The sequence below is a fragment of the Coenobita brevimanus genome, chromosome 1, assembly GCF_032717465.1.
Source record: "Coenobita brevimanus isolate Jiangsu-jjx chromosome 1, ASM3271746v2, whole genome shotgun sequence".
NCBI classification, from domain to species: domain Eukaryota; kingdom Metazoa; phylum Arthropoda; class Malacostraca; order Decapoda; family Coenobitidae; genus Coenobita; species Coenobita brevimanus.
Window position 1 is genome coordinate 54,880,901 of NC_136954.1, and position 19,728 is coordinate 54,900,628.

At 42.6% G+C, this 19,728-nt stretch overlaps 1 protein-coding gene across 1 annotated transcript in view; it reads right to left on the reverse strand.

The window, feature by feature from the left end:
• Positions 1–222: 222 nt before the first annotated feature.
• Positions 223–19,728, reverse strand: part of LOC145398117 (uncharacterized) — a 207,073-nt gene continuing 187,567 nt past the window's right edge. The window contains exon 6 of the mRNA XM_080271099.1: positions 223–321. Coding sequence (XP_080127225.1) covers positions 223–321 — 99 coding nt within the window. The remainder of the gene's footprint in view (positions 322–19,728) is intronic.

Consider the following 19,728-nt stretch of genomic DNA (forward strand, 5'->3'; position numbering starts at 1 on the left):
ATCCTTTATGGTGTAATTGGGGGCAGGTTTAGTGAAACTGGAGGCTTGACGACATGTAATGAAGGAAATTCATTCCTGCCTTATAACTGAGGCTCATTGATTTTCATGCAGCCATGACATAGTAATCAAGATGCAGAGTGACCCAGTTCCGTTTGGCGAAAAGAAAACAAACCGACTAATAGTGCGTGAACCACTGCCTTCCAACCTGCAGTCATGGATTCACTATATCATCAGCATCAAAAGTGCTGCCTCAAGCTTTTCGTCTCCTGAGCTTTGAAAATCAGTGTGGTGAATCAGCAGCACCACACCAATGACACTGATCTGTGGCCAAATAAAGACATCATTGTAAGTTGCTGCTGATGCACCACACTGACTTTCAAAGACCATGGTAAGAAGCACTAGAAGCAAGAGAAGTTTTGGTGACGCTAGTACATTCATCCTAAGAAAGACTAAGGGAGGAGGGAGGAAAACCATGTGAGTGATGGCAACGGACCCTTGAATGACATGGCCGTAGCCAAGCGAACGTTTATTTTACTGCCTGAGTTCATTGCAGGTGGGGTTTTGCAGGTGTGGTATTCGGCTTACCGGCTCACCTTACCTGCCCTCTGTCATGAAGCTCATAGCTCCAGACTTCAAACTCCATCACACAACTTTAAGAATGACCTGCACCTACCGTACTCATTAAACCAGGTGGAAAAGGGTTAATATACAGTATTTCAGCCGAGGCACATTATTATCACCCCCCCCTTTTTTTTTTTTTTTGCATCTGGCTCTGGTCTTAGACTAGGAAAACCGTTCACGTGGTCAAGTAGTCCACCTACAACATCTTCACACGTATACTAACCAACGCCAGTGTGACGTGCTGGAGACATCAGTCATGCATGGTGTTCTGGTATTAGTGCGAGCGTTTTTACGTGAAAGTGGGACCGTACTGAAGAGCAGCAAGTATGCTGATATCGAATACAGATTCATGAACTGTTCCCTGCAACAGCCGGGATGACACTCGACACCGCTTTTATCCATTGTACACACGTCACACTCACGCTGCTACGATTTCTCTCAGGTGAACAATGCTTTCATTCCACGCAGGAAAATGCTATAACACACACACACACACACACACACACACACACACACACACACACACACACACAAATGATAGTTAATGATACCATATTCATGCAGCCTTTCTTGCTTCCCGATATAATTATGTTCGGTGTCCTGCCAAATGTGTACTTGAAATGGGGAGAGAGGGAGAGATGGGTGGGGAGAGAGCTGAGGAAGTGTTGGTGACGAGTGGGTGAGGAGGGATCTAGGGAGAGGTGAGTGGGGTGCGTGCTGGGGAGATTTGGGTAGGGAGAGAGTTGGGGAGAGTGTTTGGGGTTGTGGATGGGAAGAGAACTAGGGAGAGTGGTTTGGGTTTTGAGTAGGAGAGCTGATGGGTTGTGGGTGTGTAGGGGTGGGTGGGAAGAAAGCAGCTTTCTTCAGCCAGTGGACGTGGTTTTCATTGCAATGTTGCTAACCTCGGATGATTACTTTCAGATTAGGATATATTTTTCAAACTGCAGGGGTAGCTTACAGTCTTCACTCACACTTTGTCACTGGAGACACCGCACAATACAGTCATCTGGTGGCAATAAATATACTGCAAGAGTACTTCATCATGTTGAAGAGGTATCATTGTCTCACTGTTTGGGATCAACGCATATAATTCAGTTGGAAAATAGACGATTTTCTTTATGCCAGGAAAATCATAGGGATTACTGGGTTACTAAGTAGTTCAGCTAAATCTACCACTGCTACACACGCGATTTGATGCTTAACCCTTTCACACCGATGACGTGTTACGTTTTATTCCTACTGCCTCCAGACGACCTTCATATAGTCTGGATAAATCATTATAGTGATGGGGTTAGAGATGGTCTCCATTAACCCCTTCACAACCACGGCTCTTCCTTGGCTGAATAAAACTTCTGAAGATTTCAAGATAGAAATCTAGAATACGTCATTGAACTGAAGGGATTCTTTTTAGTGGGTAAAAGACGATTTATTCGTCTGGGGAAAATAATTATTTATGAGGGGGTTAAGAAGGTCGGGATTAACAGCTTGTATCTAGTGGCCGGTTCACTTCTTAACATCGTCAGTCCGGCAACTCGTTTTCCATTTGTTCTTGCAATGTCCAGTATTCTGTTTGAACTGGCGGGGTTAGACATAGCCTTCATTAACCATGGCGGGTGTACAGGTCCCTCATTACTCGGAATAATATCGTCATGCGGTGGAAGGAGTTAAAGTTTGTGTGTTTGTCTGTCCACCTGGGAGTATATATATCTGAATCTATATCTATCTGTCTATATCTGTTTATCTATCTGTTTATCTATCTATCTATCTATCTATAAACCCATGCGTTTAATTCTGTCTTTCTGTTTGTCATTTCATATCAGAATGTCTCTCCGTTTCACTTGCAATCTGTTTGGAGCACGCGCGCGCATACACACACACACACACACACACACACACACACACACACACACACACACACACACACACACACACACACACACACACACACACACACACACACACACACACACACACACACACACACACACACACACACACACACACGTCTCTGTCTGTCTGTCTGTCTGTCTTTCTCTCTCTCTTTCTCTCTCTTATGCCTGTGGAACAATATGTAGGTGAAGGCGGAGAGAGAAAGAGATTTTTCACAGCCTCTCCATTAATTCCGGAGTGGAGCCATTACGGGGAGAGGGGATTTGTTTAGAGAGAGAGAGAGAGAGAGAGAGAGAGAGAGAGAGAGAGAGAGAGAGAGAGAGAGAGAGAGAGAGAGCACTCCTGTCCCCCTAATATCCGCTCTCATTTCAGAAACACTTAAGTTGCACCAGGTGAATATGTGTATCTGTCTGTCTGTCCGTCTGTGTATCTGTCTGTCCGCGTATGTATCTGTCTGTCTGTCCGTCTGTGTATGTCTGTCTGTCTGTCTGTGTATCTGTCTGTCCGTCAGTGTATCTGTCTGTCTGTCCGTCTGTGTATCTGTCTGTCTGTCCGTCTGTGTATCTGTCTGTCTGTCCGTCTGTGTATCTGTCTGTCTGTCCGTCCTTGTATCTATCTGTCTGTCCGTCTGTGTTTCTGTCTGTCTGTCCGTCTGTGTATCTGTCTGTCTGTCCGTCTGTGTATCTGTCAGTCTGTCCTTCTGTGTATCTGTCTGTCTGTCTGTGTATCTGTCTGTCTATCTTTCCATCACCTATTTTTGATGGTCGTCAATTACATCAACCTGTTTAAAAATGCTGCCGCTATCTGTTTGCCTGTCTGTCTGTCTAGTGATCTTTCTGTATCTAGCTCTTTTCTATATGTTTGAATTTGACTTTCTGTTAGTCGTTCCGTCTGTCTTCATATCGAAATAGTTCCAGCTCGTTCTGTCTATCAGTCTCTGTCTTCCTGTCTCGGTCAGTCCCTCTGTGTTTTTATCTGTTTAATATCTGCTTCATGTCCGAAGCACATACAGCAGGTTATATCCCCTGCACACGGTGTTGTCTCTGTCCGTCTTTCCTGGTGTGTCTGTGTGTCTGTCTAGCTCTCTGTCTGTGTCTTGTCTTCAAGCCCTTCAGTACGATGATATATACTTTTTATTTTTTTCTTGCCTCTACCTTGCAGTTATATATATAGTGATATGAGGAGAGAGTCCCTGGCAGTGAAGGTGTTAATGAAGGCGGCATCTCCTTCCTTCACTTGGCAGCGTCTCTCTTACAATGAATGAAATCGACTTGAGCGTCACCAGAATGCGTTGCATCCTCGCCTTTTTTTTCTTTTTTAATGTGTGACTAATAATGCAGCTCAGTATCTCTGTCTATCAGTCTGTCTACAAGTTTATCTGTCTGTCATTGTGTCTGTGTATCTATATCTTTCTGTCACTTTATCCATCCATCTGTTTGTCTCAGTATTTGTCTTCCTGTCCATCGTTTCATTTATGTATGTGTGCCTGTCCATCTGCCTGTCCGTCTGTCCTCTTTAAAACATGCTGTCATCTTTGAAGCCTGCAAGCCTCTCGTGGTGGTAACAGTTCTCTTATACTAAAACATTTAACGCCAGACAATTATATTGTCATGAGAGGGAGCAATAGGAGCCTTAGGTTTTAGGCAGCACGAGCTGAATACGTTACTCCCTTTCTAGGTACCGTATCTGCATCTGTCTGTCTGTCTGTCTAACCCATTCAGTTTAATGACGTTTCAGACTTAACTGTTGCCGCTGCCAGACGATTTTACATAGTATAGGAGGAGGTATGGGAGGGATTAATAAGGCTGTATCAAACCCCTGTTCAGTTCAAATAGTCTTATGCTCAGCCAAGGAAATCACTGGAAAATGCAGTAATAAAATGATCAGCACGTCACTGGCTGGAAAGGATTTATATCCACTCATTTTTGGAACATCTGACCACAGCACCGTGATATGATGAACCTGAGAAATACCTCTCGTAATGAAGGGGTTGAGGCCATGTAAATTTAAATCTTATAGTTCGACGAGTCGCTCCTGAGCTGAATAAATTGTCTGGAAGTAGCAGGAATAAAACAAAATTATCGTATTGAAGGGGTTAAGCTGCTCCGGCTGAATACACCACTGTCTATCTTTGCCTGTCAGTTGTCTCTGTCTCCCTATCTGCCAGTATCTGTCTGTCAGTGTGTTACCTTTTTTTTTCTTTCATGGTTCTACCTATATAAAACTGTCTGTGTCTACTCACCTAACGTAAGCTGTCTGTTAGTAAGTGTCCGTTTCTTTATAACTACAGTATCAGGTTACCGGTATGTTAGTTATTTTATTTGCTTAGCTAAAAAATTACACATAACTTTTAATCTTTTAGTTTGTCCTACGTATCGAAATATTATCTGTTTTGTCTGTATAGTAACGTTTTTATATTTTTACTTTACATATCTGACCAAATATTTATTTGTTTTGTCTACCTACATATATGTCTTTATTTTTCACATTTTCCATTAATAGGTACTTATGTCTGCCAGGTATTGTCTCTTTATCTGTGTTGGGTATCTGTGTGTGTAAATCTACATATTTTTGTATATATCTCTATTCTTCTTCGTGTATCTATAATATTCCCATTCTCCACACCTTCCCTCACCACCACCACCATCTCTCTCTCTCTCTCTCTCTGTCGGTGCTCCTCAGTGTTCACATTCATGGTCAGGTAATTCGCAGTGCTACAAGGAGTGCACATTTCAGTAGCAGCGCAGTGCATTAATACCATCGTCCTTTATGTATGACACTCACCAGCTCAGACTCAGCCTGTCCGTGCTGCCATCAAACCTCTTTAGTATGATGACTAATGTTTACTGTGTTCGTTCTACCACCAAGCAGTTGTATTCCGTCCAGGAGGGAAACCGGAACCTAAAAGATATGTAGGGAAATAATCTCCAGTGGCCATTTCACTCCCATGTTGTCTTGTTGTGGCCACAGATTCATGTGAAAATGAACTCGGTGGACTGCAGGCTAAAGTTGTTATGCTCCTCCAGTCCACCATCCTCCTTTCGGGGTACTGGGAAGGAGGTGAGTTACTTTTATATAACCGAGACAGCTGTATGGGTACCACCACGTGTAGGTGTCCACTCCAGCGCTACTCTGATGTTTGAACCCAGTTAATTTGAGCTTACTAATGCCGGACGATTTTATTCACCATGTAGAGAATGAATCACTACCTTCAGTCCGAGAACACTTAATTAATTTCATTATGCCACCATCAGACCATATTATTCACTATACGGGAGATCTCTATATTGGGGAGGGGGGGGGGGACTGAAGGCTATATCTTACTTCTTTCCTGAAGCTCCATAGAATCGTCTAAAAACAGCTGTAATAAAGTGTAAAAGGTACAGTACGTCTTGGGGCAGAGGGGGTTAACCATTTGACGCGATGGTTGGACGTAGTATTGTGTTCGCACTGAAAACAGACGATTTCATTTAGCTTTATGATTTCCTACATACTAGAAGGAATAAAAGTGATCTCTACTCTATTCTTTCACAGTCATGAAGAACATCCCGATATTTTGTTCTTGTGTAAGACGATTATATTCATCTGAGAGTCCTTGCACAGTAAAAGAATTACCATAACTGTTTCACTGTGATAACGTATTGTATTATATTTTAAAATTTCAGATGATTTTATTCAGCTAAGGATTGACGGTTCATGCTAGAGGGTTTATCGCTGTAGCTTTCGTTAACTGCTTTCACACAGGGATAAAATCGTCTCCTATAGCCAAATATAATAATAATAATGGCACTGAAAGGAATAAAACTATTTGTGTAACTTGTAAACTGCTATGGTTAAATGTAAGTGTTTTAGCTTCTAATTGGCAGATGTTTTTCACGGTAGAAAACTGCAATGCTGCTATAATGATAGTCGCATTATTTCTGTGTTTTTTGGCTAAGAATTTAATTGCTAATTTAATTAAAGCTGCTACGCCATTCTAACGGATTTCACCATTTCACAACGTTGAATTTTTTTTTTAAAAATTGTAGCTGACGTTTAACACAGCAGGAAAGAGGCAAGGGATAAAAACCAGCAGAGGATGTTCTTTACAAGGAAGAATAAAAAAATAGAGCCAAAATCAAAATCTGCTCAATTTGAGGTAAGTGGACACATCGCATTGAAAAGACTGGAAGTTATAGGCAGAGGAAAAGACATTTTTAGGAATACAGTTCCTTAATGAGAGTATCGGTCAACTCTTGCAATATTGTGTTGGGCAGAAAAGGGATGAGAGCATGTAGCTAGACAGGTGTTGCGCGTCTTCTGTGATCGGGAGGAGGCGGTGCAAGCACACAGCTCAGAGATATGGCCAATGAAATGGTGGCAAGAGACGAAGAGATGCAACACCGCGGCGGAGAGAGGGAGGCTGAAGGGAGTTAGTACAGTAAAAGGCAGGGCCCTCATTTGAGAGAGGGAGGCTGAAGGGAGTTAGTACAGTAAAAGGCAGGGCCCTCATTTGACGAAAAGTCTTTGATTCCACTCTGTATAGAAGTGCTGTATGTGGGCAGCCCTCGTACCATGAGAATTGTACTCCACACAGGGGCGAATAAGACCCCTGTGCATGGGCAACGAAAAACCGGAGTTAGCTTAGCACTCACAGTCTCTTGGAAGCGGATTTTCCAAGGGAGATCGTGCGATCTTTCCAAGACAGGTCCGGGGAAAATGAAACTTCAGTTATATTGCGAGGTGATGAAGGAGTGAGCCGTATAGTAAGTTTCTGGATATTAATGATATTCTTATAGGAGATTTCGGTGGGTGGAATTCAGTTTCTGATTTCATAAAAATAACAGAGTTTCTTTTACTCCAACAAGAAATGACAACCAAGCCAGAAACCAAGTGTGCCACTTCATCCCACTTTAAAGTAACTGCTGTGATGGACGTCGTGGAAAATTGGTAGAAACGTGAAGGATGAAGAGCAGGCCTAGTTGTGCAGTTCCGACCGTTGATGAAAAGAATGAAGAGAGGTGATAAAAGAACGGTACCCGATGATCGACCTCTATTGATAGCCCTAGATTCAATGTCTGTCCACAACAGCAGCTAAAGAGTGACCAGGAAAGAAGCTAGAGACTATTTGGAAATAAAAAAATTTGGGCCAGATTCGGTCGAAAGCCATTGAGATGTCAAGTGCAATGGCAAAGGTTTCACCAAAGTCTAAGATGGAAAATGACCAAGAGTCAGAATGGAAGGATGGAAGATCGCCGGTGGAGCGTCCCCGGAGGAAACCAAATTGACAGGCAAAAGGTTACGAGAGGAAAGGGGCTTCATCATCATGCTATCAAGTATACATTTAAAGACTTTAGAAATACGAGATATTAAAGCATTTGGGCAATAGTTAGCAGGTACGGAACAGTCACCCCTCTTTTGGACAGGGAAAATGAAAGCAAACTTCCAGCAAGAAGGAAGATACTTGTACTCAGACAAAGACGATAGAGGTTATCTAGGCAGGGTGTTAGCATGGAAGCACATTTCTTGAGACCAACAGCAGGGATTCCATCATCCCTGTAGGCCTTGTTCGTACTGAAGCCAGCGAGGGCAGGAAGTATATCGTTTGAAGAAGTGTTAATGACAGGTAAGAGGAAGTCAGAAAGGGAAGGAGATGGAATCGTCCAAAGTGGAATTAGAGAAAGTCTGGACACTAATCACTCAGGTTCGAAAATAAATTGTAAGCGGAATAAAATCACGAGGAAACAGTAAGAAGATAAATAACGCATCATTGGACTGATGAAGTTAAAGTGTTGTATGTAGTGAGGCTCCACACACACACACACACACACACACACACACACACACACACACACACACACACACACACACACACACACACACACACACACACACACACGAGAGTTGTACTCCACACGGGCGAATAAGACCCCTTTAAAAAGTCGGCAACTGTGCAGGGTTAAAGAACTTATGGACTGTTTGTTAGGCTGAGAGGTGTGACTTACAGTATATTCTCCATGAATCCTTTCTAAGCTGCCTAAAATAAGAGACATCCTCATACTGGAAAGGTGAAGCAACACTAAACGGATAGATATGGAAGAATAAGCCAAAGAATTTCCATAAAAATAATCAAATATGCTGTATTAATGCTGTGAATTTTGCCCTTCACTACTGGGACATTATTTTTCCGTTGTTCTTGCTGTCTCCAGAGGCTTTACCCAGGGAAGCAGCCCAGCTGTGATGGCGTTAGTGAAGGCTGTATCCATCACCTTCATTTCGAAAAGTTTCTCATACGCTGAAATAGAAAAAAGTATGGAATTAGCGGAAATATAATACACGTCAACATATCGAAGTGGTTATCCCTTCAGTCTGATGTAATGTTCATAGTATTGTTTGCCACGACATGACGATTTTTATGTAGCTTTAGAAAGATCTTACGTATTCAAGGGGTTAATGAAGACTATAATCTGACCCTTTCAGTTTGGGAAGTCTATAGTAAGCTGAGGAAAATCGTCTGAAGGCAGTATGAATACAATGGAAATGTGTCATCGGAGTTAAGGTGTTAAAATATTTGGTGGGAATCTCAAACCAACGGTAGTGCCATGATGTCTGTATAATTCATTCTTGCCACCGTCACATGGTTTTAGGCAGTTCAGGGAAGAGCTGTTATTGGCAAGGGGATTAAAAAAAAAACCTTCATTAACCTCTTCAATCCAGTGATACTTTTAATTATGTTCTTTGCAACAACTAGACGATTTAAGGTTAGGGAAACTTTTTGGAGAGATTAAGTATGGCCATGGTTAACCTCTTCAGTGCCAGAGGCCCTTCCTTATTTGAATACAATATTTGGTGTTACCCGAGTAGTCTATATAACACGTAATCGGATCAAGAGAATAACCTCTTCAGAATAATGACATCATTTTCATCGCAAGCTTATTGTAACACAACGTGCGCACACCGAGAGTATTTGTGTAAATTTATCTAAATGTTTTTTATCCGATTGTAGCTAAATTTGGTGGTAATATTAAAAAATAGCCAAGAGGTTAAACCATTGTTTTTGAAAACGGTTGATCGAGGGTGAAGGTCACATGGCGAGGGGATATACTGGATGAGTCCCTGGCTTAAAGGAAATACAGTGCTGTATTAAATCTGTCTTTACCCAATGGCTCGCTGGGAAGGGCAAGAACGCCAGAGTACTCATTTTGAAGGTCCAACAATCTTTCTCTGTGAGCGATATACTAGTCCCACTCTCTCTTTCTCTATATATATATATATATATATATATATATATATATATATATATATATATATATATATATGTCATCATCATCAGCCTTTTGAGTATCCACTGCAGGACCGGCCTATCCTGGCCAAAGTCGGGACGATACAGCCTACGTGTCTCTACCAAGTGGCTTAGGCTGTGTGGTAGAGATTGTATGTAGGTTGAGATGTGCTTATAAGTGTGACTGTAATGTTAGAGTGGCATTGGATGTGTGTGTAGTCTGTGAACCAAGTGTATTCAGCCCGCGCAAGCCGACTGGGTGCAAGCATACTTTATAGTACCTGTATACGACACTGGTTCATCCATAGTACCCCTTATGTCCGCCAAAGCAGTACTTGGCCGGTTGAACATTCCCAAAGTTTATCACCGTGGCGGGGCGCGAACCCTTGTTTCTTCCATGTGCGAAAACGCACACTCTACCACTGTACCACAGAGGCCCTTTATATATATATATATATATATATATATATATATATATATATATATATATATATATATATATATATTTAATACCATCTACTAAATATTCATTCTTATTTATTATTATATGTGTTAGGTGGTGGCGACCATCATCCACTCACTTGATGTAGTGCTGCCTACTTCTTCCGTAGCCTTTATCATTCTTTTTCTGTGCCTGCCTTCCTCTCTTCCTATTTCTCACATCTTTCCTGTCACTTCTTATTGCTTTTCATTCCTTTACAGGTGGCTTTACATTTAGTGACAAGCCAAATGGTTTCCTGTAAGCCAAGAAACCATTTACAACGCTGGGTGATAACCATATAACCAAACTATACGTGCTACCTACGTGTCAGCAAGTGGGTTGGTGGAGGGCTAGTGCCCCTCTCCGTAAAACAAATAACTCAGAGTCAAATGGCCACCCCTTACGGGATTGTGGCATCAGGCAATAGATAGATAGATAGAATTATTATTATATAGGTAGATACTTTGTTAATTGTTCATACATTAATTCATCATACAAGGTGGCAACCCTATGTGCCAATATCGCGTGGTGACTGATCTTCTAGCGTCAGCATTGCAGCACCCGGACTCTAACGTCATTAGTGCAACAGATTCTCTTAGTCACCGTCAGGGCAGACCGTCTCCTTACGCCGTCCTGGCCAAGACCTGTATTTCTTAACTGTAAGAAGTATAGTCTACAAAGTATCATCTCCAGTTTGAACTACCCTGAAAACGAAGTGGACTAACACCTTCAGTATTATCACAGCTCGACCCACTACAGCCAACTTAAATAGTTTTGACTCGATGTAGACCAAACTCGGTAGAAGGGCTAAGGATCAGGGATGGATGACGTGATTCAGTTTTGAGAAAAATCAGAAGTCAGCGACAAAGAGCAGGGTCAATAATCGACCTGTGCATGTCTCCGTGAACAATGTAACTAAAATAGTTTCGGCCAGGTTTAGACCAAAATTAGTAGAAAAGCTACGGTCAGCTAAGAGTTTATTTTTCAAAATTATAAAAGTAGGTCAAAGGTCAAGGTCACATGGTAAGGTAAGCTTAAATAATTTTTATCCACTGCAGACCAGACTTGGAGGAATGGTTAAGGATCAGGCAATGATGAGAGGATTTGATTTCAGGAAGAATCAGTCATAAGTAAAGGTCTAGGTGCAAGGTTAAATGATAGACCTTATAACTGAGTAACTGGGATTCAGCCAAGGAATAAGAGGTTCGATTTTGAGGACAGTAGGTCAAAGGTCAAGGTTACGAGGTAAGGTCGACTCAGTTTTGATACGATTCGAACCAGTCCTGGTGCATCCACGAATACCAGGCAAGAATGAAGTGATGCGATTTTGAGACCAATAAGCCGGAGGCCAAGGTCATAGGGTAAAGTTAGCTGTTCGACCTTTGGACCAATTGCAGGGCGCGCTGTTACACTTGTTATGTAATTCTTGCCACCGCCAGATGATTTAGTTAACAGAAGACCTAAAACCTTTTAAGCATTTTGTGGTTATCACTTCCTACGAAAAAAAGAAATCCACGAACGTTGAAGGTTAGTAGAACACATGCGAGAAGTTAGAATAGCGAGAAATCAACTCGCACGGAAAATCGCCTGTAGGTTTAAACGAATCTTAACCAAATACTGTTATCCGTGTGGTACGAGAGAGAGAGAGAGAGAGAGAGAGAGAGAGGAGAGAGAGAGAGCATTTTTTACACGTCGTCGTTCCAGTTCTTCAGGTTAAACTGTTGCCACGCTCAGGTATTCCGGCGGTGTCGCTTTTAGCCCAGTTACTCTTACCTTGGACTCCGATCTCTATTCTCTGCTTGCAACCCATTCACTTTAAGGCAGGCACGGTGCACAAGCATGGGGGAGGGGTTGGGTGCAGGTAGGCACAGGAGGGGAAGGGAAGGCATGGAGTGGTTGAGTGCGGTGTGGGAGTGGAATATAGACGATGAATTGGATGAAGTGGAAGAAAGCTGAAGAGTAATGTCAATCGAACACACGAGGATTATTAAGGAAGATAATATGTAAGATTTAATTATTCCCAAGAATATAACATGCAGCCATCAGATTTACATCCAGACCTCCATTTGTACTGCTGGCTGAACAGGGACAAGAGGAAGAAAACTTTATTTACAGTCTGACTAGCTACAGCTTGAAGGAGAAGAGATGCAGTGGTGAAGGTGGGGAGAAGATAGGTGGGGTGAGGTTCTGTGGCTGCTGTTTTAGGTATCCTGTCACCAGCTCACCTCCTCCTATTCGTCTGTGATCTGAGTTGCACGTCTAGCCCTACCTACTCATGCTCTGATGATTCCGTCCTTCACTTTTCCATAAGCGTCTCAAAACGTTCATTACAGCATTTCCTTCGGTAACCACAGGAAGAGGCTGTGGTACACATGTTTTCGCACATGATCATCATTTCTGACTCCGCTGAAAACAGTTTGTTTTCAGTGCTTCAGAAACTCTTTTGTTCCATCTTTTAACCCGGCAAAATAATCCACAAGAATATCTCTGAATTTTAAACGTACAACAGATTACTTAATCATCTCCAAGCATCCTTGGGGGATCTCACAAGGGACCTATCATGGATGGATCGTATTACCTTGCAAGAATCAGTTCCCAAAGATTGGATTTCCTGAAACGACCTTTTTTTTTTTTTAATGTTAATCTACGAGGTCCTTGTCCGTCCGTGTGTTGAGTACTGCTGTCACGTGTTGCACTGACTACAAACAGGATGGAATCAAAGGTTTTTATTCTCTTCAGCTTATCTTCCCTTACTGACTCCTTTCAGCCTCTCTGTCTGTCTGTCTGTCTCTGTCTCTGTCTCTCTGCCGATGTTACATCACTCTCCCCCTACTATCGCATTTTGAATGTCACTGGTCATGTGAATTGTATACTTGCATGCCTTCCACATTGCAGCGGCAACTCACACTCAACCTTTTCTTGTCTGACTCTGATGAATGAGTTAACTGATACTCTCAGTTTTCTTACGAGTATGCAGTTGGTCAGCTCAGGAACTATCGGCCCCTGTCTGTATTTTCCCTTCCCTGTGACGTGCAGTCTGTTCACTGCAGTGTGTTAAGGTATCTCGGAATGAACTGGGCTTGATATTATCCCACTTTTATTTTTTCCTGGGGAGGACAATTTTTTGCTGTCATCCAACCTTTACCTTTATTTTTTCAGTATTTAAATATAGATGGTGTCTTCAGGTCCCCAGAGTGGAGATATCACGAGTTACTGCGAGGTTCATGTGTGCCCATGTCCCTTTCAGCGTCTGTTAATGTATCATTATTTCTTTCACACACGCTAGTATTTCTTTCATTCCCAGTGTAACCATCTGTATCGTTATCTCTCTCTCTCTCTCTCTCTCTCTCTCTCTCCAGAATATAGATAGACAGATAGATAGATAACCTTCAATAGCTCTTTCACTGCTGGTCACCATTGTGGATAAAATCATACTGAGGTGGCAAAAATAATCGATAATAGTACGCCATGGTGGTGAAGTGGTTCAGTGTCTTTGGTAACCTGGAAAGTGCTCTTTGTGAGCGCTTGACGAGCTAGCGGGTGTTTGTTCCTACGCCTATCATCATTAATTTCTTCTTGGTGTAAAGTTTCAGCATTTCTGGCTAGGTATTGAAACAGTAACAGAAGAATAATTGAGCTAAAATGTTTACTCACATTTACTTTCTCTCACGTTTTCTCTCTTGATGTTCATATAGTGAGGCGCCGTAGCATTTATCTCACGTGCTTGTTCAGGTCTCTGCTTCCGACTTACCGTGTCAAAGAAACGCTTGGCTATTGATCGAAGGATAAAACCCAGAAATGGGGTGATTACCCTTGTTGATTTCACCCCGTGAACATAGAAAAAACGTTCATGTAAAATTATGAGCAAAATCTCTGATATTTATTTGTGAGAATTCATGGAAGAAAACACAGTGTTACAACAGGATATCTTTTTTAATTCGATTTCATTTTGGAGTATGTCCGTTGAAGCCCTCGGTACATTCCCTTAGAAAGCTGGGATTCCAAGGGGTTTCTATTGTCTCATGAGTAAATATATAGCTAAAAGCAAACTTTAGTGAATGTATCTACTATCTGCTGAACAAATCTCTTCTCTGTCTCACATAGTAGAAAAATTATTAGCCTCGGAAAACCATCGCGGTCGGACCGTGTTATGTCGGGCCGCTCATTTCTCAGCTGAAGGTAAACATCGCTTCCATACACGTACTCGCTTCGCTCGCTCGTAATCAGTGAGATGGATGCGCAGCTGCGGACGCTGATGATTTCATTTGGCCACGGATGAGTGTCAGCTGTTTCGTGCTGCTCACTTAACACATTGATTTTTAAAGTTCGTGGAGTGAGAAGCAGTTGAGACAACACTGTTGATGTTGATTGCGCAGTACACTTTTTTGGTAGGATTTCAGCATTTGAATCATTTATGGACACACACACACACACACACACACACACACACACACACACACACACACACACACACACACACACACACACACACACACACACACACACACACACACCACCCGGCCTCAGCTAACCCTTCCTCACCGTGTGCCAAGACCGTGGCAGCCTTAAAGACGAGGGTGTGGGTGCCGTGTACGTGTCTGTCCTGCCACGTATTTCCACCCTTATATCCTATTCTGTGGAGCCATGACCTTTCTCGCTCTCACCTCTGACCTCTCAGTACGGGGGTGTTCTGGCCCTTCTAAAATCCAGCGCGGTTGAATTCTGTGTCTCTGGTTCTGTGTTTCTGTTTCTTGCTCTGTCTGCGTCTGTGTCTTACTTTCTTAGGCATCTTGTATTATTTAAAATTCACATCGTGACATACAACGTTAGTTTTTTCTCATTGTGTGTCTGTCTGTGTCACACTGTCACTCAGTGTGTATGTATAGTATTTACACACACACACACACACACACACACACACACACACACACACACACACACACACACACACACCTTATTACCAGTCCCCACCCCGGAGGGGCTCGAGACGGATATTGTTTGCACTCGGTTTATTTTCTGTCTGTCTGTCTCTTAACAAAACTTTACGCGAAAACTACTGGTGCGATTTTGACTAAAATTACAGGGATGGTGGGCTATGACCTGATCACCTTATTAAATTTTTGGCCAAACTGGGCCAAGGCTGTAGGCCCAAAAAAGGTGTAAAAGAAAACAAATGTTTTTTCACCATAACTCCTTTCAAATTCGTCATATCGACATGACACCAAAACCTAACCATGCATCTTTCAAATCTGCATCCTATAACATTTTTTTTTGTTATGTGACCGACTCTGGGCATAGGCTTCACAGCCTGCTTTCAAGGCCCAGTAGTCCTCCTACGTACCTTACACCTCTACATGTCACCACTTCGGCGCTAACAACCACCGTCCATATTGAACACATTCTAGGGCTGCCTCATACACTACCGGTGTATTGGTATTAGCGGGGGTATTTTTACGACTTGTCGGCGGGTCTTCTGGTAGATCAGTAAAGTCTGATATTTATGAAATTGAAATCCTTAAACTGTTCCCTGCCCCAGCGGGATTTGAACCCGGATCCGTTAGGACTGCAGGCCAACTCTCTACCGATTGAGCCACTGCCTCCCCCTCATTACATCAGGGGGGGTCACCCCTAGTTAGCAGTAGGGGGGTCAGTGTCAGGTGGGTCGGGCCTAAAATTTCAGATGGGCATAAAATCGTCAATTTTCACCCGATTTACTCCTATTTTGATGTGTGACATCTTTGACCAGATGTCCTGTTGTGTTTATACGTCAGCACTAAAATGGCTGCCGGGGACGGGTTTGCTGTGCCTTGGCACCTCTTCTTGTTGCAATTACTTTCCTTCGTATTAATCTCTCTCTCTCTCTCTCTCTCTCTCTCTCTCTGGCAGCGTTTTATTCAGGTGGCGGCGCTAAACCAGTCCCCAGGTATTTCACACGCAGCGCCTTTACTGTGAGGACCTCTTCTGGTTTTGCTTTTGATTTTGCTTCCTACAGACAATTTTCTCCAGCTTAAGAAAAGCCTCGTACTGAATGGATTAGAACCAGTCATTATATACCCTGTCAGTACAAGGACATGTTTTTGTTACCAGTTGGGATAGCAAAGCAGGTATTGTTCTTAATTTGTCTGCCTGTCTGTGTATGTATCTGTTAGCACGATAACTTCGCAACCGCTCAAGATATTATCACAAAATTTTACAGGTGTGTAGTTGTGATGAAATTGGTGAAAGTAGGTCAAGGTCATATTCCGAGCCGCGCTAGATGTGTATCGGCTCGCGGCAGGTGTGATTTCTTCCTTGGGGTGGCTCTAGTTACGTTGCTGTTATCTCCGGCCATTTTTATTCAGCTTAGGAGAGGTCTCACGTATTGAAAGGATTAGTCTGCACGAATCCCTTCAGTATGATGACCCATTTTTGTTCAATTCTCGCCTCCACCAGGTGGTCTTATTCAGCTAATGAGACGCCTCGTACTGAATGCGTTAGAGACGATAGCAGCACTTCCAGTACGATAGCATATTTTTGCCAGACCCTCCCAGAGGCCGGCCTAGAAAACTTAGTGTCCCTGAGTTACTGTCAAACCAACGTCTACTTATGTCATCCAGTCTAGTCTCCTGCGACACACGCCTGCCAGTGTTGTCATACCGCTGCAATCTTCTTCTGTCATGAGGTTGGGTAAACTCCGAAATTTTGATATTTAGTAATTACCTATGGGAATGTATAGAGGAGGTCGAAATCTGATAGTTTGGTCGGACGTAGTTCGGCGCCCTAACTTTTGCCCTAGGACGCATGGTTTCCGAGATATTTATATTTTCGAAAAACTTGCAGGACCAAACTCTCTCCAGTCACCCTGGGGGCTGCCTTATGCGAACACTGGGGTTACCAAGAGTCGCCTGAATGTATTTTCCTGAGGGTCCGATAGACGCGGTCTCCGAAGGCAGTACAGTACTTATATTTGCTTGCTACCTCCAGACGATCTTATTTAGCTTTAAAAACTCCTCGTACTCAAATGGCTAACCTCTTCACTGCGATGACTTACTGTATTTGTTTATTCATGTAATTTCTAGACTACTCTGCTCAGCCTTGGAAAGACCTCTTGTACTGAAGGACTTAAAGAGGTTGTACTTAACTCCGCCAGTTCGAAAAGTTACTCCTCATGTGAGTAATATTCTTTAAAGACATCAACACACACACACACACACACACACACACACACACACACACACACACACACACCGCTCGCTGGTGCAGTGGTAACTTTCTCGCTTGCCAACTGGTGGACGGGAGTTCGCGTCTCGCTCAGGTTGCGAAAAGTTTCACTGACGAAGGGGGTGGTTACTGTCCCCCTTGAACAAGGGGACGGGTGTGTGCTTGTGTGAAGGTCACAGCCTTGCCCTTAGATAGGACTATATGAGCTCTCAGCTTCCTTCCGGGAGGGTAAAAGTTGACCATCACGACCATCAAGTGATCCTGACCGACCCGATGAATTACACACACACACACACAGGCCTTAGCACCAACACTTGTTACCAACACACACATCTTTACATCATTCACATATGCTTTTCACCCATGCACTGAACCCTCAATCATCCTATCCTTTACTGTCCCATCAGGTGTGCAGGACCTGGGGCATGCATAATTAGTCCTGACATATTGGGCGAGAGTGGAAAGCCGCCTAAATCCCTGAGTGGCATTATGTGAGCCAAAAATCACAACCCTTCCTTAGATATAAACCCTTAATGGCAACATCCAATTGGAGCGCCAAACCCACAAGACCATTAGGAGTCTGTTTGGTTATGTTGTTACCACTCAACGTATTAAATGGTTTCCTGGGCTACAAGAAGCCATTTAGCTTGTTATCATTTGTATAAATTAGCTGTGCCCACGCCTTGGTTGGAGGGATGTAATTTGTCAGCTGCAGCTCACTTTGCATAGGGAGGCATTCATTAACAAATCTAGTTATTCATCTTCATGATAAGCCCTGATTATACGAGTAAGTCACCTTATTACATTGTGGTGTTTGCTGTCGAGTCCTCAGTGAATTATGCAAAAAAAACGACTATCAAATTTTTGTTTAACTTTCATGGCTACTTAAGAATATTAGTGTGTTACCACATTTCCAGTAGTAATTGTATGTGATAATTGTTATGCCTTGGTATACATCGACTGATTTACGATAAGAACTTCCCGTGTATACACTATCTACTTACCCTTATTGAAACAAAGTTTTAACCTACTCTGTACAGTCGGGCTATATGGTTTACGAGTATACTTCTCAGTGTAACTGGAACACCGAAAATAGTCAAAACAACATGCACAGAACAAGAGTTATATGAGAAGAGCATATCATATGGAGTTATGTGGAGAGACAGACATGCAAATAAGGAAGTGAGGGAGCGTTGTGATGATGTGGATGAGCTGGAAAGTGTTCGAAGTACCTTTTAGATTGCTTGACCGCGTGGAGAAAATGGAGGATGAGAGACTGACCAGGAGACTGTGCGTGAATGAGGTGGACTGGGGGAGGGAGAGACGGTGACCAAGGTTGCGGTGAAGGGATGGGTTGGAGAGGTATATGAGTGAGGGATGTGTAAGTCAGTCTAAGGGCAGCCTGATTCCAGAGAACAGTGTGACAAGGAGGCAATTTGTTTGTGCTCACCCCTTTCGTGACTGAGGCGTCTGTCTGTAGACAGAATGATAGCTAGACAGAGAGACCGATAAAAATAAGTTAGCAAGCACGAAACGTGAGAGAGACAGGGTACATAAAACAAGCGACTGCTATCTCTGTAAGGTGTAACATTGTAATTATACTGGTGTACTCTCTTGCAGAGAGGGAACTGGCTCATGATATATAATTTATGACGTTTTTAAGAGATGAAAAAAGAAAGAGAAACATGGATCAGATCAAAGAAACCATCAAAAATGGAAAAAGTCTGAAACAAGTCCGAAGTAAAATGGCACTAGGAAAGCAACAAATGACATCACTGAAGGAAAAAAACGGTGAAATCATTAAATGCAGAGATAAGATGGTGAAGAGAGTTGAAGAATTTTACAAAGAACTGTATGCATCAAAGACAGTAGTACCAATAGCTAACTTTTCATTTGACACAAGTGAAATACCTGAGGTAACACCAGCCGAAGTAAATATTTGTCTTAAAAATATGAAAAGAGGGAAGGCTCCAGGAGAAGATGAAATAGTAACAGATTTACTGTTGGATGCAGGAGCAGAAGTACAAAATAGGCTTGTTCACTTATTTACCCAATGTATAAAACAGAAGAAACTCCCCAAAACATGGTGTAATGCAATAGTTGTTTTACTTTACTAATAAGGTGACTCAAAAGATCTTAGTAACTATCGACCCGTTAGCTTATTTATCAGTCATTTACAAACTCTTCACTAAAGTCCTTACGAATTGAATAACAAATTTGGAGGAAAACCAACCTCGTTAGCAGGCAGGATTCCGAAGCGGGTATTCGACTACTG